Consider the following 26,695-nt stretch of genomic DNA (forward strand, 5'->3'; position numbering starts at 1 on the left):
ATCATTCAAAGTTCCCAGCATGTCCAGAAGGGTGCGATTAAACCGTTCTACTGGATTACCCCGAGGATGGTATGGGGTGGTACGGATCTTGCTGATTTCTGCCATTGCACAGAGTTCTTTGATAATACGGCTCTCAAAATCAGGTCCTTGGTCACTATGGAGCTTCTCAGGGATGCCGTAATGTACCAGGAAGTTGTCCCATAAGCACTTTGCTACGGTCTTCGCTTTTTGGTTTGGCGTGGGAACAGCGACTGCATACTTTGTGAAGTGGTCAGTTATCACGAGTATGTCTTTGGTATTGCTCCGATCAGGTTCCAATGACAAGAAATCCATGCATACCAGTTCCAAAGGTCTTGACGTTTTGATGTTAACCAGCGGAGCTGCTTTGTCTGGCAGTGTTTTCCGTCGGACACATCTTTCACAGTTCTTTATTTTGTTGTGGACATCTGCAGACATACGAGGCCAGTAAAACCGGGATCTTGCAAGGTCAAGCGTTCTCTCAATGCCCAAGTGTCCCATCTGATCATGCAGCTGGTATAATGCTTCAGAGCGACATTCTTCAGGTAGCACAAGCTGGTATGTGGTTTCACTCCCAATCTGCCTTCTCCGTACAAGAACATTGTTGTGGAGCTCCAATTTTGTTAGTTCTCGCAGGAGTAAAGGTAAGTCTGGAAGTTCGTCCCTCAGAGAAGTAGGTGGACTTTCTCCTCTTTCCAACTGTGCAACAACATGCTGTATGACGGGATCGGTGTGCTGTTTGGCTGCAATTTCATCAGGAGAGAATGCAGGTATGACGGGTGAGGCAAACTGTATGTCATCAACAAAACTGTCTGGCAGACTTCCTGGATCAGTGGTGAGTGTCTGGACCAGAGCAAGAACTTGGTCTTCAGCAGTGGAACCATACACAAGCTGTCGGTCACAAATGGCATGGACTGTGTGCTGGTCTATGGAGACAGGTGAGGAATCTTGTAGGTGATGTTGGGTGAACCTTAAAATTCTCTCACGCTCTTTTTGTGTCAGGTGGTCATCTGGCAACACCTCATGCGGTCGACGGGAGAGACCATCTGCGTCAGCATTTTGCTTTCCTGCTCTGTAAATAATCTTGAATGAGTAGGTGGAAAGGGCAGAGAGCCACCTGTAGCTCGTTGCATCCAGCTTTGCAGAGGTAAGGAGGTAGGTCAAAGGGTTACTGTCTGTGACCACTGTAAAAGGTGTGCCGTACAAATAGTCATTAAACTTTTCGGTCACCGCCCACTTCAATGCTAGAAATTCCAGCTTGTGTGCAGAGTATCTGGCTTCACTCCGAGACAGGCCCCTGCTGGCATAAGCAACCACTCTGTTCTTGCCGTCGTGTTCTTGGTATAAAACAGCACCAAGTCCTGTGCAGCTGGCATCTGTATGCAGGGTGTACGGCTTGCTAGGATCGGCAAAGGCGAGAACAGGCGCTGAAGTGAGCTTTTGAATGATGGTCTCAAAGGCAGTCTGACATGCAGGGGACCAGCGGCCACCGAAAGGCTCTTTTGGGTTCAGGTAGGTCTGGGATTTTATCAACGGTTTTCGTTTTTTCTGGTTTGGTGGATAGCCTGAGGTCAGCTCATTCAGTGGTTTGACGATGGATGAGTAGTCTTTCACAAAGCGTCGGTAATAACCGGCAAATCCGAGGAATGAGCGAAGTTCCTTGAGGTTCTGTGGGACTGGCCAAGATGTTAGGGTGGCAATTTTCTCTGGGTCTGTCTCAACTCCATTCCTCGACACCACATGTCCGAGATACCGCACAGATGGCTGGAAAAAGACACACTTCTCCAAAGACAACTTCAGGCCAAACTCCTTTAACCGCAGCAAAACCCTCATCAGCCGCTCTTCGTGCTCTTCCAGCGTCGGAGCGAACACGATTAAATCATCGATGAAGACGAGTGCTTCTTTGAGGTTCAAATCGCTCATGCACTTCTCCATCAACCGCTGAAAAGTGGAGGGCGCATTTGTAACTCCTTGCGGCATGCGGTTAAACTCCCAGAAGCCTAGAGGACAGACGAAGGCGGTTTTGCATTTATCAGATTCCTCCATCTCGATTTGATAGTAGCCGGACTTCAAATCTAGGACGGAAAACCATTTTGATCCGGACAGGGCCGTAAAGGTGTCTTCTAGCTTTGGCAGAGGATATGCATCTTTGATGGTTTGAGTGTTTAACTTTCTGTAGTCTATGCAGAGTCTTACGCTGCCATTCTTTTTGCGCACCACAACGATGGGGGAAGCAAATGGCGAGTCCGATTCACGTATTACGCCAGACTCCAACAGCTCTTGCAAATGTTGTTTGACAGCATCCAGGTCTTGTGGGTGGATGGGCCTGGGTCTTTGCTTAAAAGGTGTTGGGTCTGCAAGTTTGATCTGGTGCTTTACTTTGTCAGTGCAACCAAAATCAAGGTCATGGTGAGCAAAGACTTCAGGAATGCTATTGAGCTTGGAAATAATACGTTGCTTCCACTCTGGGGAGATGGGTGAATCAGCAAAATTGTAGTTCAGCTTTGACTCTGATGACTTTAGGCTCTCTTGCTGGCACACACTCTGTTGCTTGTGGAGGACTGACTGGAAGGCACACAGCTCTGCGATAGCAGCACGGGCTGGAATGATGACATCGTGGTCAGACTCATTTGTGATGACAACTGGGAGATGGCACGGTTGGACTGAAGGAAGATCCACCAGGCATGACTGGACCATCAGGCCGCCGGGCAGGGAGAAAGATGTTGGATGCTGGATAACGACAGACTTCTCACCTTGTAACACTGGAGCGATGGATATAGCATCCATGACAATGGTTTTTCCAGCTGCGAAGGTCTGTGGACTGTTGGTCTGTAGCTTTAAAATGCCATGGTGATCATCAGTGGCAAGCTTGTGTCTTAGCTCTAGGATCTTCAGCACAGCTCCATACCCATATGGTACTGGTTGGAATTCGGAGTCTTTGATCTCAGAGTGTTTCTCATACACCACATCCAGTGTGCTGGTACCAATGAGGACTGAGGGCTGTGATGATCTGAAGTCAGGTACCACCAATGCCAGAGTGTTCACATTCACTGACTGTCCCAGGAACTCAGCAGGAAAGGTAATGTCCAACTCCACAAATCCTAAGTAGGGCACAGCTTGTCCGTTTGCACCTTCCACCTCCAGCAGGTTATTTAGGGGCTTGATCTCGTGGTCGGACAAATATGTGTTATAGAAGGAGTGAGTGACAGTGGTAACCTGGGATCCTGTGTCAAACAAGCAATGAAAGTTTGAGCCTTTTATCTTGACCTGTCCTATACTTTTTGTTCCAATTAATCCTTTGGGAAAGGAGTTTCGTGGTGTAAAACGTTGATTTTGGGGACACAATTCAGTAGCAGCTTCCACCTGTCCCTCCGAAGAAGCTGCATTTAGTTTAACTGTTTGGAGTTCTTAGCGTCCCATGCTTGCTGCTTCTGTTTCAGCTGTCGGCGCTTTTGTTCAACAAGGCTGGAGTTGGCTAAATTTGTGCAGGCAGGAACAATATGTCCATCTTCGCCGCACTTGAAGCAAAACCAAGGCTTGGGCCTGGTGGAGACATTGACTTTTGGCTTTGACTTACTCTGCCGGTAATCTGGTGCAGAGGCGGGAATTTTCTTCACCAGCAAAGCAGACATCTGATTTTGCAGTTTTACCATTTGTTGTTTCAGTTCATCAATGGCGCTGGTGTCCGTGCGGCCACAGACACAGGAGGATGCACTCTGAGACTGCAGGTTGGCACGATGTTTCGAGGATGTAATGTGTTTCTTCATTAAGGACTCTTTGGCCAACTGCCTGTCCTCTTCGGTCCGGAGCAGGAACAAAAGCTCGGAGAAGGTAGGTGGATTGTCTTTTTTTTGCTCAAGCTGTAATTTTGTAATGACAACATTGTCCCAGCATCCTCTGCAGAACTGTTTCAATAGATGCTTGTCAGTGTCTCTTGCTGGGATTCCGCCCCGCTTCACAACTGTGCTCAGTGTCAGTTGCAGTCTTTGCAGGAAGGAAGACGGTCGCTCTCCGTGGTCCTGAAGAGTGTTTAGGAACTGAGCGAAGAGCTCTTCTCCATCCTGGACAGTGGCAAAGGCTGAGTCGAGCACTTGGGTGAACATGATTGGTAAAGAGTTGGGCCCCAAGCTTTTAACAAGGTCGGCAGCTGGAGGGAGCAGGCTTTCTAGAATGCGCCTTGTAACGTGCAGTGGCGACAAGGTAGGGTCAGCTCGCAAGAGTTCAATATGGGAACGCCATGAGTCGTAATCTGCCTCATTACTTGGTTTAGGAATCCTTCCAGAAAATGTTCGTAGGCGCAGTGGGGACAAGGATTGGAGGCTCATGTCGTCCTTTCTCACAATGTGCTCCACGACAACCCTCTGTACTTCTGGGGGATTCAAGTCGTGTCCAGAAAGAGAAATCCGCTGTCCTGGATTGGCAGCTGTATTGACTAGAGGAGGGTCTGCTGATTGGCCAGTGGAAGAACGACCCACCGACTGAGAAGTTGATTGCATCTGAGACACAAGGGTTGAACCTGACATGGTCTGCCCCGTCTCCAGTACATCAATTGTAGTCTCTTGTCTCTCCTCATCTTCATCATCATCATCATTTCCTCCGACTTCTGCCAGATGTCCACTTATTTGATCCATTACCTCTTTAATAACTTCTTCAAAGGGTTTTCCACATCGGTAAGCAATGTGTTTGAGCTCATGGAGGTAATCAGTGGAAGGTACAGTGGGGGCAGGAATGATGGCAGTACTCCCCCCTGTGGCTGTGGCATAAAGTTCATCCGCAAGTAGTTTTATTTCACAGAGTAAACCAGACTTGCTCTGTGATTCAAATTTATATGGCAGAAGAGGCTTCAATTTATTCAAAGCTGCATATGTATCATATTCAACAATCAGGTTTTTGTAAAAAGAACTGTCAGAATCTGTAACAGTAAATGCCATTTTTAAATCCCCATAAGTACGCAAATAATCAATCAACTCATCATCTGCTTGAGTGTTAGTCACACCGCTAGCATAAACACAATGGGAAACCTCAACCCCCGTTTTTTCAATGAAATCCATTTCAGACACTTCTGATGCAAGTTTAGTCAAAAAACAAAAAACAATCTCAGTAATTCACAATGAATATTCACACATCAGACTCCTGGCTAGCTCGCCAAATGTAACGCTTGTTAAAGGCTAATGAAAAGGAACTGACTATATAGATGTAGAAAGATGTTACCAGAAGAGGGTTAGTTGAGGAGCCCGAGGTGTGAATAATCACAGAGACAAAAATAAGGTTTAACTAGTTTTGTATTAAAGTGGCCAAGACACACACAAAAAAAAAAAAACAACAAACACACAAACATTAATAACAAAACAGTTTTTGATTAATTGTCCCCAAGGTTCAGTTAGGTTAGATTATTAGTCCATACGCTATGGTAATCCAGGGTTGAGAAGAGAATAGTTTTTATCCTTATAGGAAAGAAGAGTCTGTATCCTACCGCACAGGTAGAGGTCTTAGCTCGCCATCTTCAGTTGAATTAGAAAAAGAAAAAGTTGTTGTGAACCAGATTGTAGTGAGGGTGATGTCCTTTTTCTGGCATAAAAAAAAAACCTGACCGTTGAAGGGATGACAAGTTGATCTCCGTCTGTGTAGTGGTATTAATGAAAGACAACATGAGCGGTTTGGCCCAAGTTGTGAGAGAGAAGCGAGTCCAAAAGACAGCTTATAATATTAGATCTTTAGGAAGATCCAGTAACTTTTTTTGAAACGAGACGCCAACAGAGCATGCGACAGCCACAGGTGGGGAATGGAGGAGGGGGTGGCACTCTGACTCTGCAGGTAAATAGAGTTGGGGTGATGTCGCACAGGGCGTGGCCCGTCAAATTAAAAGGACTTAGGAGCTGAGGGCTACATGTTTATAGCCATAGCCCTATTTACACTACCTTCTGAAAACCGACCCATGCCGAGCTTTGATCGGTTAACCGTGCCTAGCTTGGTTCCTTACAACCATTTAGAATCACGCTAGCACGGTTCCTCCCCTCCTAGTGGTGATCTACGGTACTACTGATCTCCAGAGAAAAACAAGCAAACCAACATGGCGGTGCCTGTAACATTCAGGGAGTTATGTTTAGATATCATTGTGATATTTTGTTGTTTGCGGAGAGAGTAAGGCGAAAAAGGCAGCCTTTTGAGAATTTACTTGACAGATTTGGCTTTTCGGAAGAGAATACGACAAACAATAGTCCAATCAGGGCTTACAGAAAACAACGAAAGACGTTGAGGTTCATCACACGGCTAAGCAGAATCGTCACTGGAAATTGTGTAGCACTGTAGGGAAGCTTGTATTTTAATGAATTACTTAAATTTCAAGGATACGAAGGCTGACTGTAAGGAGATGAGGCGGTCTGCTCATGCACTCTTTTCTTTACCTGAGAACCGAGCCAGAACTGAACCACGCCAAGCCCTACTGATGTACTACTATCCAGTGTTGGGAAAGTTCTCTTTCTACGTGAACTAGTTCAAAGTTCAGTTCACACATTTTAAAATAAACTAGTTCAGTTCATAGTTCATAATTCAAAATTTTGAAGTTCACAGTTCAAAAAAATGAACTAGTTCATAGTTCTTTTTTTTTATTTTTATGTATTGCTCAATTACATCATAGCCTACTGTAGAACCACAGACAGCAATTATTTTATCAGTTGTAACACTGAAACTGTGCGTCAGATTTCATCTTCATATCCAGTTTTGAATCCTTATCCAACCAGGGTTTACATTAGCATTGAGGGGTCAGCATTTCCCCATTGTTTCTTTAACGCTTTGTTGCTGTCCATTCACTTCACACTAGTAGCAGCTGCAGCTTTCACCCCTACAGTATATTCTCAAAAACATCAGGAAAAATGTCCTGCTTGAATGGTCTTTTTTATGAGAAATTATTAAAAGAAAAACAGGAAAGTAGTCTTTAAGGAGCAAATGTTTTTTTAATTTTAATATTTTTTTCCATTTGAAATTCCATTTCAGTACATATGCCGTTTCAGATTTGCTTTGGATGTTACTGAAGTGCGGATTTTTTTACTGAAAGCCGGCGGGCAAAGTTTGCAGAGAAATGTAAGATTGTTGCCATCATCCTCACCGACCACCTGTTCATAAACCTGTTTTAAGTGATCATACTGCTGCTTTTTCGCATCCACGGTCGCCTCCATGCTGCTGTGGCTTCCACGCTGCATTTTGTTTTGACGCACGCGGCTGTAGGCTACGACACTGGTAGCTGGTGTTGCCAGATTGGGTGTTTTCCCCGCTACATATTAAGGCCTGTTTACGGTGTGATTTAGCCGGGGTTTCGCCTGGAAGGCTCTATAGAAATCTGGCAACCTATTGAACGGAGTTGAGCTGAGAGAGCGTGCCGTTCACAGACACCAGAATGAACGAGTTCACAATAACTTTCATCAGGCAGTAATATAGTACGTTCAGTTCACGTTCGCCCAAAATATGAACGAGTTCATGAAATTACGTTCAGTGAACACGTTCAGGCACAACACTGCTACTATCAGTTTAGCGTGGTTGGGTTGTGTCTGGCACGGTACGTTCAGTTGTGTGCGCCATTTACACTCAACAGCTATCTCGGTTACCATGCTCGGACCAATCTTGGCACGGTTACAAAAGGGTAGTGTAAATGGGATTTAAGGCAGATGCTCCACCAAATAGGAAACTGCTCCTCTGCAACTTTGAGACACTCATATAAATCTGAAACTAAATCAACTATGCATATGTCATGCAAAGCAATAAGCCAATCAACTAGCTTCCAACTCGTATGAGACATTACTCCCAACTCCACGTAACGTCTGTTGGTCCAAACAGAATCAAGAACCACTATCTGAGCAGGAGGAAGTGGTTTTAAAACTGAATTTGGCTGCATATTTAGACATTTACAACAGACAGAGGAGTGCACTGTTATTCCTGCTTGGCTTGTAGCCCGCAGGGTTGCTCTGACATCTTTTATGTCCCAAGCGTCATGAACAGATGTTCCCAAAGCAGGACCATTTAGAGCTAACTGTTCCTTGCAGTCTGTCTGCCAATCCGCATCAGACCGCAGAGGCAAAAAATGCAGCAGTGTCAGAGGACCATGCTAGCTGCTGTTCAGCAGGAAATGACCAGGACAGCTTCCTACACGCATTATTCTGTCAGCGTCCCCCCTTTAAGGCTAACAGACATGAGAGTGACTCCAATATAGGAACAGAGGGACAGTGCTGTGCTGTGAACTCCAGTGAATTGACATCACAGTTATGGTAACTGACTGTATCGGTGCCAGATCAGGGATCAAGAGCTGGCCAAAACATAGAGATCATTCACCTCACAGGGAACACACTCACCCTTTGGGATCCAGTAGGTCTCTGACCTTCTCATTGTAGATCTCCATGTAGGACACTTCCACCTTAAAAGTCTGGGTCTCGTTCTCCTCCTTGTGGACCCTCTCAAACAGAGAGCAGCACAGTCGGGGGATTAAACCGGGCTGATCTACATTTCCCATCATGGAAAATGATTTCCCTGAACCTGCATTCAAAGCAATGCCACACAATAAAAAAAAAGTAAGATGGCATGGTTAATGTATTAAAATTTCACTCTTTTTCTGGATGGATGGATGGATGGATGGATGGATGGATGGATGGATGGATGGATGGATGGATGGATGGATGGATGGATGGATGGATGGATGGATGGATGGATGGATGGATGGACTATTTCTTCTGTTTTGGTCCTGGTGAATGCAGTAAAGATCAAGGGGAGTTAAAGAATGGCTAATCATGCAAAACAGAAATTTAATTTGATCTGCTTAGATTTTCCTTCTCATTACCTGTTTGTCCATAGGCAAATATGCAGGCGTTGTATCCCTGGAATGCATTTTCAAGTATTCCCTCTCCAAGGCACTTGAACACCACCTCTTGACCTTTTTAATAGAAAGATTCAGTTGCCATGGATATCAGGGTAAACAGTGTCAGCTGTCATCAAGTTATCTCAATAGTCTGTAAAATCAGCACAACGCTGTGTATTGACAAGGCCCACTGGGGGATGAATAAGAGTCTGGCGGATTCCTGTCTGGTCACTTGGAAAATGTAAAGCTGTGCAGAGGAAGCTTTCTTATTGGCCCCGCTGAATGGGACAGCTGTTTAATGAGCTAAATAAAGCCTTGGCTCAGGGCCTTGAGGCAACCTTTCCTTGAGCAGACTGCCCTGGCAGTTCAGCACAAATCAAATGCAAGCTTTATGGCAAACCAAGTATAGGGAATGATTATTATAATGTGCATCAGACAGACACATAAATCTCATGAAAGTTTTATGCCCTTGTTTTATTCTAGCACCAGCTAGATAGACAGAGTTTTTCTTAGGATGCTTTTTTTACAACAGCAGAGAGTTTAACTCTGGATGGGGAGCTAAAACCTTACAAGCGCTTTATAATTTTTAGAAGAGAGACAACAAAGTGCTGACTTACTTTCTAACAAATGCATCTAGAACCCAAATGATCCCATTTGTCCAAACCCTGTAAAGGCTTTGTATCCCATCAAGGTTGGAATTTCCCTGCTTCGACAGAGGCAACACAAAACTCTTCACACACGCCCGCTCCATTAGCTGAGCTCTTAGGTTGAGTGCAGGATCAATGACTCACCAGCATATTTGGGAACGTTGGACTCATCCATGGACCAGAAACAGTGGTCAAAAGCAAAAACCTGCCAAGAAGAAGGAGACAGATATCATCAGCGTGCATTCTCACACCTGTCCAAGCACGTCTGGCGAAAACAAACCAGAAGCTCAAAGATGCTGGATTACTGTACAACTTTGTACAATCAAACAGCAGGGCAGGACTTGTCCGAGCAAGTAAAATGAAACCAGATAGCCTTGTTCAACGGGATGGGTCCATGACTGTCTGTGTAAAGCAACAGAGTTTTATGTCTGCTGCAGTGAAATGAATTCATAAATCAGTGTGTTTGCTTCTGAGGGAAGCATCCCAGCCACCGAGGATCATCTCCAAGGAAACTGGGCCAATGCTGTTCCCGGTACTACAGACTGGCATTTGGCTTTCAGGCCCAGGGCTCACAGCACTGACTTTTATAACAGAAAGACCCAGTATCCTCCAGCCACCTGCAGGAGTGCTGGGCTGGTGAGGCACAGAGAGAAGGCTATCTCAGACAGAGCAGCTTCTGCCTGTGCAAAGTCTCAGTCATTGATGTCATGGCAGCCACACCAAACAGGCTTCAATCGGAGGCAACCGAACTTTAGCTCAGCTTTTCTGATGACGTTTCGACACTTTACCAGGAGTCTCTGTCATTTCTAACTCACACCATAGCAATCTATAGTCGAAATGCCGATTTTAAACACATTTTCTAGGATTCTTGAGAGCAGCTTCTGCTACTTTACAGGCATCAAATCTTCATTGACAAATCTTTAATGCTTTTAGAAACCATCTTGCTGGGTTTACTCTGTATCTGCTTTTGCACTGGCAGCAGTTCCGCAGTTTTGAAATCACGGCGGCCCAAATTGAAAAATACCTTTTTTTTTCACTAGAGATTCACAAATCAAGCTTCTCCCAGCTGACAATGATTTCAGATTAACTTTCAAATTAAATCTATCAGGTCTACATCATACGGAAGAAAAAAATTGGGCTAATGATGTTTTGATAGTGGTAGTAATGTTAATTCTGACAGAAATGAAATGTCAACCGTCATATGTTGCAAACCTTCATTTGATTTTTTAAGGGACTGAAAATCAAGGGAATTTATGTTGTTGGTGGTTTATCTGTGTTAAAAAAAATACTAAATTATATCAGTTTTGATGCATTTTATGAAACAGAACAAAGTTCTGTTTTATATATATGATTTGTTATAATGTTATATATAATTATATTTAAATAATTAGACTTTCTGTGATTTTATATGTGGTATAATTTTATTTGATTCCCACAGAAAGCAAACTAAACCTCAGAATGCACTGACCCTCCTTTCTGACTTTCAATCTGCTGCAGCTTATTTAAAAAGAACCCCCCCCCCCCTCCCAACAGAAATACCAAATGCCACATAATAACTGAACTGGGGAGGCCGAGGCTGCACAGTCAGCATGGAAAGCTCTGAGATCACTGAATGCACTGAGAGCAAGACTTCCTCTTGTGACTTCAGACAAGTGAATGGGTGCCATTCAAAGGAACAAAAGTGCCATCATTCTCAATTAGGGCTGTTTTAGAGACCAGGGCTGCAGTGCCCTCTGTTCTGGCTCCCTCCAGCCCAAGGGTGTGATTGCACAACAGATTTCCCTTGATTGGACAATTACTATTAATCAGCAGCATAAATGATGATGAAGCAGAGAAGGACCAAAGCCCCCCTTTTTTTTTCCAGAAAAAAATTGTTATCTAGGATTGCATTGAAGAATGCACTAAGCAATGAACAGGGCAGACGGACACATGCTTGTCTGAGTGGAGGGTTATTACAGGGCAGCTCAGGTTTGCATGCCCAAGAGACCATGCTCACCCGTGGTCCAGTCAGGAGGGGGGGGGAATCTGAGCACAAAGCCCGTCCCTGGTGTGTGAAACATCTCTGAGCCGTGTGTTGTTACGGGGGGAATTGGGGGTGTGCTACAACAATGCAGCTTTGAATGTGCACACACACAACCCCAATGTCCGCGCTCATCCCTCTCTCATTGTGGAGCCTTTGTGGGAGTTTGGGAGAGCGCTGACACATTCACACGGACATTTATCTGGCTCCTGCTGACCCACAAATCTAACCGAAAAAAACTTAAATCATCTCCTTAAAAACACTGACACAACCAGGAATCAACCTGTGCGGGAGAAACACTCTTGTTGGGTGTAAGTTCTGGAGCAGCAAATGTCTGAAAAATAAATGGATAAAACATACATACCTTGGGCTGCTTCCTGTTCAAGCAGAAGGTCGATCCATCATACACAGGAGCAAGTGAGCAGGAAATAGAAACAGAGAGAAATAGAAGGGTAAGAATCTACACAGGAAAAAATCATTAAGGGTGAATACTTTCTCATGACAGAAATATATTATTTTTTACCATATGACATGTTATTTACTTGTCTTTCTCATTTCAACACAGTAAGTTTGTGGTTGACTCTTTAATCTGGCCGGTGGAGCATGAGGAAGGGAGGAGATTTAAGATTCAATGTCCCGCTGACTCTATTGAATAAATAGCTCTTATTCCTGTGGACTTCACACGGAGGCCAGTTTGGGGAAGCTGCACTCACAACGACCGACCACCGCCGTAAAGGACAAGAGGGTTGAATATACGCTCCTCTTCTTTTCAGTTTGTCTCTGTTACAACCAACAACTTCAATGCACTTTATTGGATGAATATATAAATCTGGAAAAGTGTTGTGAACATTTGCTTTTCTTCAACTCTGCTCAGTTATCCTGCTAAAGGGAGGCATTCCCACAGCTAAATGCTGTCACTTAGATAAAAAAGGCTGAATATATATGTGAGCCACTTTTTTTAGATTTGCAGTTGTAAAGGCATAACTTTGTGTCTATTGCATAAAGGTTGTCATCGAGGGTGGAAGAACCAAAGCTCAGCAGCTCCTTGAACTCTACAGCCTCTGCTGAATGAGGATAAATGCAACCACATTGCTGCATTGTGCACGACATATTACACACATAGTGTCTCTGGATGGTTTCAGACAACCTCCGTCTCTTTGATTCTGCCAGTCCTCCTGGAGTCAGCACATCCTTCCTGCAGAACACTCTTGGCAGAGAGACATGGGTGGGCATTGGGTTTGCATGGGAACTAATGCAGGGTGCATCAGGAAGACTTAATCAACACCCACCCCACGGAACCATCCAGAGACACTCACAATTTTAAGCTGAGTCACAGACTACAGAGCTGCACCGTGAATAACCACACCCACTCGTAATAGGATCTATTCTCTACTCAAACCTGTTGTTGCCATGCAGAGTGGTCTCCTTAAAGCAGAAATGATACAAAACAGGAGCCTCTGTAGCTGTGTTTGGGTTCTTTGAGTGGGTAGCGCAGTAATAGATGAGGGGGTGTAAGGGTTCCTAATCTAAATCTTCGACCAGACTGTTGTTTAATGTCTGCCTCTAAAATTACAATAAACCAAGGCACCTCCGGCTCTTACATGTGTCATCTTCATGTACGTGCAACGAGTTTGTCTAATAAATGATTCAGCAATCAACATTTTATGACCTTCTGGTCATCCTAGTTTAGTCAAACAGAGGCAGAGCTAGCATGAACAATGCCATCAGCAAGCCCATCCTTGAAGACCATGCTGTGGTGGGTGGGGGATTAAGCAGAAACCAAAAGAATGAAGCAGCTGCAGCAAATGCACTTATAAAAGCTAATATTTTCCTTACCAGTATCTCACTGTTTCAACAACAGGGGATGACTGGTATTGGAAAATTACAAGTCTCTAAATAGCTTGGCTTGGTATCAGGGACAAAGGAATTCCTAAATGGGACATTAAGATCAGCTAAAAATAATGCCTGATATGATGCATCCCAGTACAGTGAGTTTATGTTATGGGTACTGTTGTCTAGAAAGGATAAATAAATGACTGTCAATGAACATTTGTTGCAAACTGCATAACCAATAAAAAAAGGCTTCCTTCAAGACAAAGTTATTTTTAGGGTATAGATATTTGATAAAAATGTTTGCCATATTTCCCCTTATTTAAGCTGTGAGCAAGATTATTAATTCCTAAAACGTTTAAAATCAAGGGTGAGAGTCTAAATCTATGGGAATTGATGGATGTTCAGAATGTAACTTCTTCTTACTTTCCCTGTATTTTTCCACTTCAGCTAATTTTACATTTCTTTTCTTTGCCTGATTATGCCTGATATGATGCATCCCTCTTCAGTGATAAGACGGTCGCTCGGATGGATCTCATCTCACCCATATTTATATGTAAAAAAGTTTCCCCACAAATAAGACTATGGGTACATAAAAAATGTTTTTTCTTTTTTAAATGACCTGCTTGTATGTGTGTGTGTAAATAAGGATCGGTGTCCACCGTATAACTACTAACAATACAAATTACAAAATAAATAAACATGTCTTCCCTGGAAAGTTAAAATTATAGGAGTAGATGACTTTTACTAGCAGTGATGTGAAATGGATTTAGCCAAACAGCATGCTAAACTTTACCTGTCAAGTTGAAACTTGGCAACTGACACTTTTTCTCTTATGACCCTCGGCCATTTTCAAAGAACCATGGTTAGAAAGGCGAGCTTCAATGACTGCCTGAAACCGTAGCTCACCACACATATACGACTGAAAGTGCGCATGAGTAGAAAAAGATAGCTACCTCTAAGAGACGAGCATGTAGGATGGCCTTACGTAAACATATTACTTGCATGATTAACAATTAGGGGGACCAGTTATTTTGATGATCCACATGGAAAAACAACATACTCCACTATACCATTAATGTTCTGCTCAGCACTTGTTCTGTGAATTTCTGCCGTGTAAATAAAATTCTAGAAACTTTGCTTATCTGCAAATTGGGGCTATAACAATTAATTGGACTAACCGATTATTGAAATAATCGTCAACTAATTCACTAATCAACTGGAACCGATTTGTTAAGTGAAGCAAGAAAACCCTGAAACAAGGCTTTTGCTGAAAGAACTAAACCACTCATCAGTGATTTAGAGAAAACTGTGTGAATAATATAAAAAACATTTTAATGTAAGCTTAAAATTCATTTTTTCTTGATTTTCTCTAATAGAAGGACGTTTTAGCTTCACCTGCTTTGAACACTACAAAAAAGTATCTTATTAAATAACTTTTTGCAGCCCTAATGCATATACTGACAACTGATGGTCCCAGACAGGACTTTTCTACAGTAGAGTCCAGAGGATGTCCAGGAAGCACAACAGTCAGTAATATAGATAAGCTTCTGACAGCCTGGGTCTCTGTACTAAAGTCGGATTTCCTACAGTCAGGTCTTAAAGCATAAGTTTAGGTACTTGTAAGAGACTAAAATCTACAGGAACTGCCTCTAAAGTAAAAAAAAAAAGAAAAAAGAAAGGGGTTGAGTAACACTTTAAAGAAAGACTCTGCATCTGAAAAAAAACCCGCCTGTGCGCTGCTGCAGTCTGGTGCCCCCTGCTCATTGTTTAATCTATTGTATGTACAGTTAATGTCTCCAGCTCTGGTATGTCTGGAATCCCCCGCTTGACAATGGGAGGAACAGGAATTATTTAAGATGTTAGAAAGCTATAACTTCCTAAAGCATTCCCATTTTATTCCCAAAAAAGACTTCTAAAACTCACAAACTCATCTAAACTGCCTCTACTTACAAAAACATGAAAACCCCCCCCTTTCAGTTAGTTAAAGCACATTAGGCTCCAGTTCTCCCACTCTGCTTTGGAAATAAGCTCCATAATCCCCTCAAAAACCTGTGTGCTCCTCAGAATCCATCCAAGCTTTAGTACAGTCTGTCCTCTTTGTCCAGTTTTATTCTCTTAAATTAAAATAGCTTTTATTCACATTTAAAATAATGCTTTAAGTATAAACAAAAGTCAAGACTTTCATGTCATGTTACTAGAAAAACGTAAATGTTTCACTATGTATATCCTAACTGTAATTCCACAGTTCTTATATTAATGTTATTTATTGATAGATTTGATTATCATTAGCAGGTCTACTGCATTATTATTCATGCATGTCTAATAACTAACAGCCATGTTACATTAGGTCCTGATAGCTGAGTGTTTTGGCTGCATAAATGTGGATCTATGGCCCAGAAGTGCCAGATAGCATCATATTCCTAACTCCCTGGAGGCAGATGCTATCTGCTGTAGCTTTAGCTTTACCAGAGCATGGCTGAAGCTGGAAGCCCCATCGGGGGATTCACCGTGTTGTCCCCCAGCGATGCTCCCAAACCTCCTGTTACTTGACGCAACTACAGATTTGGTTTATAGAAAGAAATACTCATACTCGTACTCGCCGTCTCCCGCTTTATCCGGAATCGGGTCGCGGAGGCAGCAGACTAAGCAGAGACTATAAGAGATATTTCTTTCTCTGCTTAGCAGACTAAGCAGAGAAAGAAATATCTCTTTCAATAGTGACAATTCATATTATTAAAGTTATTAGCTATGCCTTGTGATGACGGTGACTAAAAAGTTTTACAGTTTTTTTTTAAAAACAAACTCAAAACTTATATTTTCTATTTTTATTTTCTTTTGTTGAGATTTAAAATACTATTTTGTTTGGAGCCCATTTCAAATAAAGTTTTTTTTTTTTTATCATAAGGTTAATAATCCATCCATCCATTATCTGACAAGCTTATCCCGAGTGGGGTCACGAGGGGTGCTGGGTGCCTATCTCCAGCAGTCAATAGGCGAGAGGCGGGGTCCCCCCTGGACAGGTCGCTAGTCCATCACAGGGCAACACAGAGACACACAGGACAAACAACCATTCACGCACACACTCACACCTAAACAACCATTCACGCACACACTCACACCTAAACAACCATTCACTCACACCTAATTTAGAGAATCCAATTAACCTAACAGTCCTGTTTTTGGACTGTGGGAGGAAGCCGGAGTACACTGAGAGAACCCACGCATGCTCAGGGAGAACATGCAAACTCCATGCAGAAAGGCCCCGGGCCGGGAATCGAACCCAGAATAGGTTAATAATCATTTTAGTTTAATAAATCAATAGGATTTTATAATGCTTTTTATCCATTTTGTTTGAAAACTTATGCATGCAGAAGTATGTATGAGTTTACCACACATTGTATGTAATAAATTCAGTATTTATAATAAAAAAAAAAATGTCTTTATCTTTTCCAATGTTTTTACAATATATATAGTAAAAAAACACACACACATATATATATATATATATATATATATATATATATATATATATATATATATATATATATATATATATATATATATATATATATATATATATATAAATATGGCATTGTGTATATGTAATGTTTTCTATAAATAACAGGCTATTACAACTACGCCCCACCTCAGCATAAAATGGTTTCACTAGTACAATGGCGGGCCGCAACTTTTCAAGTTAATTTCGTTGCAAACTATGAATGTCAGGTTTTCAGAAGTTCAGAAAAAAAGGGAAGATGACAGCAAAGGCTTGAGGGATTTTATGATATTAAAAATAAACTGAAGATGAGTCAGGAACAGGTCCAGGAAAGGAATTGCAGAAGAATGATGGAAATTCAATGCCAGGTAAGAAGCAATGCATTTATCAATGTGATTTCAAAGTATAGCATCCGGTAGCTAGTGTAAAGTGGAAAACACTAAAAGATGGTATTGTCCTGGTCCCTAGCATATTTTCTCAGCTGGCCTGGTCACAGGCACTATGATCACATTTTTTGTCATATTTTTGATTCTGTTTGTGCATCTACAAATAGTGTAAAGGCAGTGGAGGAACCCCCCACCCCTGTGGTTACAGGGTTGGATTAAGGCCACTGGGTTATTATGCCATCGAAAACTGCACTCTTCAAGCCCAGCAGGCAACAAACCAGATTAATCTACAGCATCATCCACCTACTGAGACATCTATCCAAGCCAAATACAAATCACAATGCAAAGCTGAACTCGCAAAAGTATTGAATAAAATACACAGGTTAGATTTTTTTTTTTTGCAAGGCATTTGATTTAATCCACGATTCGCAAATAATCTGTGAGCAAGATGACTAAAAACCTAACTGGAGGGCTTTAAAAGTTTCTTTGAGAAATGATTGGGATTATCTTTTTGTTGTTTTACTTTAAACTGATTCCCCCCCCCCCCCCCCCTAAACAGAATAAATTATCCTCCTATTGGGAGGAACAGCATTAGTTTTTCCTGTACATACACACATACAGTATGAGATATCTGCCACTCCCTGCCACATATTTAAAACCCTTCTCTTGATCTATTCTTGAGCCCCCAGCCTCCCCTCACCCTCACATATGACTTATTCTCCAGTCCATTTGCCAAAACGTTTTTAGATTTTTCAGAAGCAGTTCAGCTTAAACCCTTCAGGAGTTTAATAGCAAAGATAGAGCACCAAACACTTGGAGGCTCTGAGATAGAAATAACCTCTCAGTGTGTTTGGAACAGGACACTTAAGTTTCCACCCACTCAATACAGAGGTCATCCTTCTGCAAGCAGTATTACAGTAGAGGAGGGGCTGGATCTGTCGGACAACCAATTGACCTGGATTCAAAGAAAGTTCCAGACTAAGCCAAAACGGTTTCTTTTGTTTCAAGCATGGAGGATTTTAAAGTAAACAGGACAGGTGTTCACAGTCAGACGTGTCCATGGTGGACATTTGGAAATGCTTTCAACAAAGGGCTGAAGGAAGTCTGCAGGCTGATGACAAAAACAGGCAGGGGGAACTAAATGCTGCTGCACAAACAATTTAGAACCTTCTTGCTTACACGCCTCTCACATGGGAACCTACTCATGCTAGAAAGAGCCCTTATGCTTTATAAGAAAATGGACAGAACAAAAATTAAACAGCTAACTGCCTTAATCAAAACAAAAGCTTCATCATTGACCTTAGGTAAAAGAAATATATAAAAATTTAAAATATAGACCCAGGTTTGTTTATTGACATAACATCCATATACACACGTGGAAAAGGCTATTGGTAGCTTTCGTTTAATGAAAGAAAAACCCCGATTGGTTACGGAAATGACATGTTTCTGACAAAAGTAATAATAGATAAAAATTAAATGAAAATCAGGCCTGTTTCCTTTGTTTTTTTTTTTAAATCATTCTGTTGAAGCATGGTTGAAATTTCTCCAATGTGAGATAAAATTCTATTTATTGCTTTAGTCAGATTCGATTGATTTCTGTGACCATTGTGGGTTTTTCTTTAATTAAATTTGGAGTACGAAGAATTTTTATGAATAAAGCTACTCTTAAGCAATCAAGTTTCGACTTATCAGGTTGTTCCAGGATGATACAAATTTTCAATTTTCTTTAAAGTCTGAATGGATGATATTGTTTTTCTCAGGACTCCAAAATATTAAAAATAGAAAGAAAAAAATGTGCTTGGATGGAGGTAAAAATGTTGAATATAACAGAAAAAAAGACTTCATCAGATTTAGCAATAAAGCATACTGCATGTCCCTAAAATATATTTAGTTTTCAACAAATTTTAAATTGTACGTAAAAGGACATAAGATCATTGATGAGTTTTTGATAAATATGGCCAAAACCAGGGGTAACCAATTAAAATCAGCGGGGTCCGCATAAAGAAAATCAACAACCAGTTAAGGTTCGGAGACATTTTTAATTATACTCTGTTACTTTAAACAGAATTTAACACTGAACAATTTTATGTGTTTAGGCATCCATGTTATGAATTGAGATTTTAAATAAAAAAAAAAGAAAAAAGAAAAATAGAAAAATGTTCCATTTTAAAATCTAAAGTGTTTTTTTTTTTTTTTTAAGTAGGCTTTTAACTACAGTTTGTGGACTTCCTGATAGTAAAGAATTACAACAGTCCAGCCTCGAAGTAACAAATGCATGGACTAGTTTCTCAGCATCACCCCTGGACAGGATATTTCTAATTTTTGCAATATTTCACAGATGAAAGAAGGAAATTCTAGAAACCACTTTTATATAGGATTTAAATGACAGGTCCTGATCAAAGATAAATACATTATCTGAAATCAGTTTAATCCCATCCACATGAAGTGACTGACTAATCAGCTTCTTTTTCAAAGGCTCTGGACTTCTGTTTTGTCTGCATTCAGAAGCAGAAATTTTAGAGTCATCCAGGTTTTTGTCTTTAAGACATTCCTGTAATCTATGTAATGGGTTAGCTTCATCTGGATTTATAGACAGATATAGCTGAGTATCATCAGCATAACAGTGGAAATTAATCCCATGCTGTCTAATTATTCTACCGATTGGGAGCATATATATATATAGTAAAAAGAATTGGTCCTAGCACTGATCCCTGTGGTACTCCACAGTTAACCCTTGAACATGAGGAAGATTTGTCATTAACGTGAACAAGCCGAAATTGATCAGATAGATAAGATTTAAACAAGTCTAGTGCTACTCCTTTAATTCCAACAAAATATTCAAGTCTTTCTGAAAGAATATTATGGTCAACTGTATCAAATGCAGCACTAAGATCCAACAGGACGAGTACAGATACAAGCCCATTATCTATGGCCATGAGAATATCATTAGCGACTTTCACCAGAGCTGTTTCTGTGCTATAATGAGCTCTAAAGCCAGACTAAAACTCTTCAAAAAGTTCATTATGGTGTAAGTAGTCGCACACTTGTTTGACAACTATTTTCTCAAGAATTTTAGATAAGAAACTGGGTCAAGACACAGTTTCTTAAGTAAATGTTTAATTACAGCAATCTTAAAAGCCTTTTGTACACATCCCTGTAACAGGGATATATTCATCATAATTAAAATGGAGGACAAGATCAAAGGGAATAGTTTCTTAAATAACCTGGCTCGAACTGGATCTAACATACCAGTTGAAGGCTCACTGCTCAGTGACGCAGAGGAGAGAGAAAGTAAAACAGATTCTTTAAAATGTATAACTGCACTATCTGATAATGATCTGCTAAAGTTAAACCTTTTGGGGGAGGAGAACTCTGCTAAAGTAATCCTGAAGGTTACTAAAAATTGGTCAGAAATTAAAGGGTTGTGAGGAAATACTGTTATTTCTTCACATTCTATGCTATATGTCAGCACAAGGTCCAAGGTATGAAGATGAGAATGTGTGGGACTATTCACATTTTGAACAAAGCCAAGGTAGCATTAAATGTTGCACTTAAGCTATCACCTTCAATGTCAGCATGGATGTTAAAATCCCCCACTATGATGATCCTGTCAGTATTTAATACCAAATCAGAAAGGAACTTCGAAAACCTATCTAAAAATTCAGAGTAATGACCTGGTATACAATACAAAGTTAAAAAAAGAAGAGGTTTTCTTGCTTTGCAATTTGGATGAAGGAAACTAAGGGTTAAATTTTCAAAGAGTTGTAATTATTAACTGCCTTTGGAGTAATCAGTAAGTCAGACTGAAAGATTGTTGCTGTTCCTCCTCCTTGCCCAGAATTTCTGGGTATGTGAAAATTTAAATAACTAGAAGGAGTTGCCTCATTTATCCGCAGATAATCCTCTTGCAAGTTTCTGTAAGGCAACATAAATCAATGTGATTATCACAAATCAAGTCATTAACTAGCAGATGTTTAGAGGAAAGAGATCTTATGTTAAATAAACCACATTTAATCATTTTAACTTCTTTCCCAATTTGAGTTATTTTAATTTTAATTATATTACCATCATTTAGTGCTTTGGGAATCTTTTCTAATTTATTCGATTTTGGTCATGGGCAAGACACTGGCTGTATGGATTAATGAGTGGGTAACAGTAGAAAGCTGCAGAGAGGTGTATTAAACTACGACTCTTTTTTCTGGTCTGCACCCTGGGTGGTCAGGGTTTTGGAGGACTAATAAATTTGGCCAGATTCCTAGAAAGAAGAGCTGCACCATCCAAAGTGGGATGGATGCCATCTCTCCTAATTAGACCAGGATTTCCCCAAAAGGATTGCCAATTATTAATGTAGCCCACGTTGTTTAGGATACCACCTAGACAACCAGTGGCTGAATGACGACATGCGGCTAAACATGTCATCACTGGTCAGATCAGGGAGGGGACCAGAGAAAATTACGGAGTCCGACATTGTTTTGGCAAACTTACACACCGAAGCAACACTAATTTTAGTGACCTCCGATCGGCGTAACCGGGTGTCATTGCCACCAGCGTGAATAACAATGTTACAGTATTTAACCTTATCCTTAGCCAGCAGTTTCAGTTAGGATTTGATTTTGCCCGTTCTGGCCCCCAGCAAACATTTGACTATGGTCCCTGGTGTCTCTAATGCCACGTTTCTGACTATGGAGCTGCCAATCACCAGAGTGGGCTTCTTAGTAGGTGCGTCACCGAGCAGGGAAAATCGGTTCGAAATGTGGACGGGTTGGTGGTGCCTAAACTTTCTGTGTACGTTTACCTAATGGCCTGGCTGCTCAGGCACTTTTGGAGGGGGGGCCTACTTTAACTAATGGATGTTCAACAACCTGAAGCCTGGGTTCTAACTATGACACCCTTGCCTCCAAAGCTAAACAAATACAACACTTATTATACATACCATTATCACCAAAAGTGACAGAGGAATAACTGAACATCTGACACAGAGAGCAGGAGAGAGGAGAGGTAGAAGTAAGAGTTGTAACAGTCTGTAAGAGTAAGAGTCATGGGTTTAAAGCAGTGTGCTTGTGCTTTGAGAAGGATGCAAATACCCATTTCGAATCCTACTGCCTCCACTCTGGATTCCTGAGGAAGACCCTTAATCCCCGATTACTCCCCTGGCGCCACACAATGGCAGCCCACTGCTCCCCAAGGGGATGGGTTAAATGCAGAGGTAAATTTCTCAAATGTGAGATCAATAAAGTTCAAGTAATTTATTATTTAATATCAGCTCAGATCTTTGAGACAGGAGGCGAGGTTATTGCATAATAAATCTAAATTTTCCAAACGGACTGTTAAAGGTTTTATTCCGTTTTGTCGAGCAGAGGAATGTCCATGTTTCTATGTATTAAGCTTATCAGCTTAAAAATGAGTACCGGTAAGTAAACCTTGTATCAAAAATGCAACATTCAAAACAGAAACACCTTTAATACCAATTCCTAATAATTTGGTTGGGTTTTTTGTTGTTTTTAACCAAGTAAAGCACTGACAGTTCTGAAAGCTAAAATTATTATGAAAATATTTGGAGTAGCAGGGAAAATATAACTTTTCAGGTCATCAAAAAAAAAAAACAGGACCTTCTTGTATCTTGCATCTGCTGTCTCTAAGCGACGCGGTAAACATGGAGGAGAGTCAGCCTACCAGCCTCATGAGTCAAAGTTCCAAATTGAAAGCCAAAAAGTGCATTTTGAATAACAGGCTAATCACTGCCACAAGCAGCACACATGATAATCATACCACCTTCAGCATAGGGCCTTCAAGTTTCCATAACAAGTGTTCACAATACAGCATATGATGCAAAAAGCCTCTAATTTAATCCTCTCCGGTATTTCTGAGACCGCAGTGACAAGTCAGGTCAGCAGGCTGAGGGCTTAGTCAGTGTGCATTCAAACACAGAGAACAAGACTGTCCGAATGTGCTGGTGAGTCAAAAGTCATCAAATAACTCAGGGTAAAGTGAAGTTTATATAAAACATTTTTGGTGCAGGTATGACTAGTTCCAAAGGAAGGGAGTTGACATCTGTCACCTGTGATGCTGTCTGAATGCAACAATCCAAAAAGATCCGGCATGTTGTTGCTGAGAGTAATAAAATCCAGAGTGAGCTGACTCACTGTGAGCAAAGCAGAACATAAGTTATGTGCTTAAAACATATAAAATGAAATGCTCATTAATGTGACAGTAACTCCAAACTAAAATCATGAAAACTAAATGCCCATATGCTAACTTCAAAAAGGCCTCATCACAGAGAATCATGCAAAAAACCCATTACGGAGTTAATGTCTGAATGTCGATTTTTTTACTTACACTGCTGCCCTCAATATAAGAGGCAACATCTGACATTAATGAGGTACAGGCTCAACAATGAGGGAGGGCGCGTTTTTTTTTTTTCTCTTAAAGAGTTCTGGATCAAGATATAAACAATATCCCACCCTCTAAACAAACAAGTGAATGGGGAAAAGTGAATTCAAATGCTCCAGGGACTTTACTGGAAGCACTTTCACTAAACAGGACAAAAAAAAGAAACTATGTGAATCCTTTAGGGCCAACTGACTTAGAACAAGATCTCGGTGGATGTAAAGGTTGATTCTTGGCACAAATTGACTAGTATAGAAAGACAAAGAGAACATTCCTGAGGGCAGTCACTGGACAAGGCAGCATTGTCATTTAGTACAGGGAGAGAAAACATTAGAACACTACATCAAAAGTTACTGTCCTCTGAAACCTTAACACTAACATTTTTGCTGGAAATACTTTCGCAAAAGACAACCAAATGCTTTTTCGTAGGTCGTTAAAGTTTTAGAATTGCCTCAATATTTAGCAAAACAAAAGATCTTTCTAAGTTGCTATTAAAATCGTCAGTAACAAATGTATCAAATTTTTCTGTTGCTATTTGAAATTCCTTTAGACTGAAGTAAAAAAACATGCATCTCTTTTGCCTGCCTGCACCTCACTGTCGACCCTCCCAAAGCCCTCGGGTGGCCTGATACTACTCCTAATTCAATGAACTACCAAACTTGGAGCTATTAAATAATTTTCAGCTGCAATGTTTACTATATTTTAGTCACACTTCAATTTATTTGCCTATCATGTATGACCCAAGCCTGGACCTTTGATCTGTTTCCTGCCTCTGTGTATCTGGAAATCTCAGCCCGTGCATTGGGCCTCATGTTACTGATTCTCTAACCAAGCTTACTGAATTTCCTCTCGTTTAGGCTTTCTGAAAACATATGCATGTGGAATGCTTCTCTGTGCATCATTCTTGAACTGGTTAAGACTCCCTCACTAGAATTTGCAGTGTTTGGCCCCTTCAAGATTTGGCTCATTCATTCAGTGATCTAAATTATCCAAACAGCCACAGGGATCAATCATCAGGGCCACTACAACCTCCCGGCTTCTGCAAAGCTTAATGAGCTTAATTTAGTACATCTTCAACACCATTGAGTTGTTCTCAGTCACTAACCCTTTTCTACCCATGAGGATCCCAAACAGCAGTTTATTTTCAAATACTGAACGCTGACTTCTTGTGTCGGATGAAATCTCAGGTCTCCAGATTCTGTCCAAAAAGATTCTTCCTTTACTCATACTTCATATATTAAAAAGGTGATTTTCATTAAGTCTCTGTGAACAAAGTAAAACATGGATATTTTGAATACTGGGGGAAAAAAAACCTAAACAGGCTGTTTTTTAATAAACATATTTAAATAATTGTTGTACTGTTTCTCTTGGTAGATTGAAATAATTAAAACCAGCAATTTAAAATTATTTTAAGGAATATAGATTTCTGTTACATATTTGAAGCATGTGTCATTAGTGATGTGTTTCAGTTCTGATCAGCTTGCATGTTTCAATCAATAAATGTGAAATTCAGCGTTTTGTGAGTTACACCCGTTTGAAACTGACTGGGAATTAAATATCAATCATATACGTGTTCCCTGAAGTGGACACGTTACTAGTCCAATTAACCAGAAAGCAAGCTATCTAATCAGTTTACTTTTAATTCCAAGCATCCAGCATGCGGGGTGGTGGGAGAAACATGGACAGCATAGTAGGCTAATATTCGGGTGTGATAAGTAATTTGAGACGGAAGTGCTTTGATGCTGCAATGGGGGAGTGCATGCCCAATATAAACTGTACTAATCGGATCTGTTGTACAATTGCAAACCAAAACAGGGAGCATCATTTTCATATGGCATGGTTTCTTTCTACCCACTAAATTGTAAGGCAATATGCAAATAGTGTTGCAGGGGGTATTAGTTCAGTATCATTCAAAGACTGGGAGGACAGAATATGCAGCTTCCTAGAAGATGTTGTTCTAATTGTACCTCCTCTCCACACCAAACCAATTAATGCCCAAGGAAGGCAGATAACACAGGCTGGTGGAGATAAACCCAATTGAGCTCTTGTAACCACAAGTGATAAGAGATAAGGTTGCCAGTTACAAGCTTGGGGACAGCATTATCAGATAAAGACATTCCTCTAGTGATCATCGTAAAATGTGAAATCTGCAGCTTTTTCCTAGAGAATAAAAATACAAATGTTCGATTTTTAGGTCAGAACTGTGGAATTCCAGGTGTTTCCCCAACATTTTATACCCCCTATTCAGTTATATGGTGACTGACATGAACCTAGGTAATTGTACTATGGCCCATTGTGTCTGCTTAAGGGTATAATCCTGTCATGACTCATCACCAATCAGCCCTTTACACAGACAGCCGCCTGAGGTATTTCTGTTCACCTCCACCTACTGCCCCCATCCATCATGTCTGTGCACCTAAAAGGAGAACTGGTGCCTGAAAGCAAACTACTTATCCCAGACTCCTGTTTCAAAAATGCCATTTGTGACCACACAGGGAGCAGATGAAAGGTGAGACTCAGAGAAACGTAACTTTCTGGCCCAAAGTCATGATCTGTTTCATTTGTCAGTCAGATTACTGTTCATTCTCAGGAGCACTGGAGAGGACAGTGGAGAGATCAGGAGACAGGCCAATGGGTTTACAGGGCATATATTGTGGCTTAACCATCGAAGGAAATCACTTTTAATACCCTAATTCCTTAAGTTCAAGGCATGCTGTGTGGTCTGATCAACCTAATAAACTATGCAAAGAAGAATGCTGAATTAGGAACCTCCGTATGGAACATTTGTGCAAGAACAATTTTCTCTTCTTGCATTAAGAATTCCTGTATTTATAAGTAAACAGCCAAAGATTTAAACCCTAAGTGGTGTTCTCAGAAAAATATCTATTATGGCTGTTTCCTTTCTGATGCGCTGCCTGAGCATTCCCACGAGAGAGAGATTTTCCCATGGTCCTGGCCCCTGCAGCCACATCCAGCAGGCTAATACCCTCTGAATCTGACACATTTCCAACACGCAGGGACAGGTGTCTTCAAAATCTGGCAAAACCCCAGAGATCAGGGCTACCG

General features: G+C 41.1%; 1 protein-coding gene across 4 annotated transcripts in view; it reads right to left on the reverse strand.

The window, feature by feature from the left end:
- kif13a (kinesin family member 13A) overlaps window positions 1–26,695 on the reverse strand; it is a 73,921-nt gene that overhangs the window by 39,768 nt on the left and 7,458 nt on the right. For all 4 annotated transcript variants that reach the window (XM_038269454.1, XM_038269453.1, XM_038269455.1 and 1 more), the window contains exons 3-6: window positions 11,892–11,904; window positions 9,652–9,712; window positions 8,843–8,935; window positions 8,361–8,541 (exon numbers count right to left, since the gene is read on the reverse strand). In XM_038269454.1, coding sequence (XP_038125382.1) covers window positions 8,361–8,541; window positions 8,843–8,935; window positions 9,652–9,712; window positions 11,892–11,904 — 348 coding nt within the window. The remainder of the gene's footprint in view (window positions 1–8,360; window positions 8,542–8,842; window positions 8,936–9,651; window positions 9,713–11,891; window positions 11,905–26,695) is intronic.

The sequence above is a fragment of the Cyprinodon tularosa genome, unplaced genomic scaffold (assembly GCF_016077235.1).
Source record: "Cyprinodon tularosa strain WSP-4 unplaced genomic scaffold, ASM1607723v1 ctg73, whole genome shotgun sequence".
NCBI lineage: Eukaryota > Metazoa > Chordata > Actinopteri > Cyprinodontiformes > Cyprinodontidae > Cyprinodon > Cyprinodon tularosa.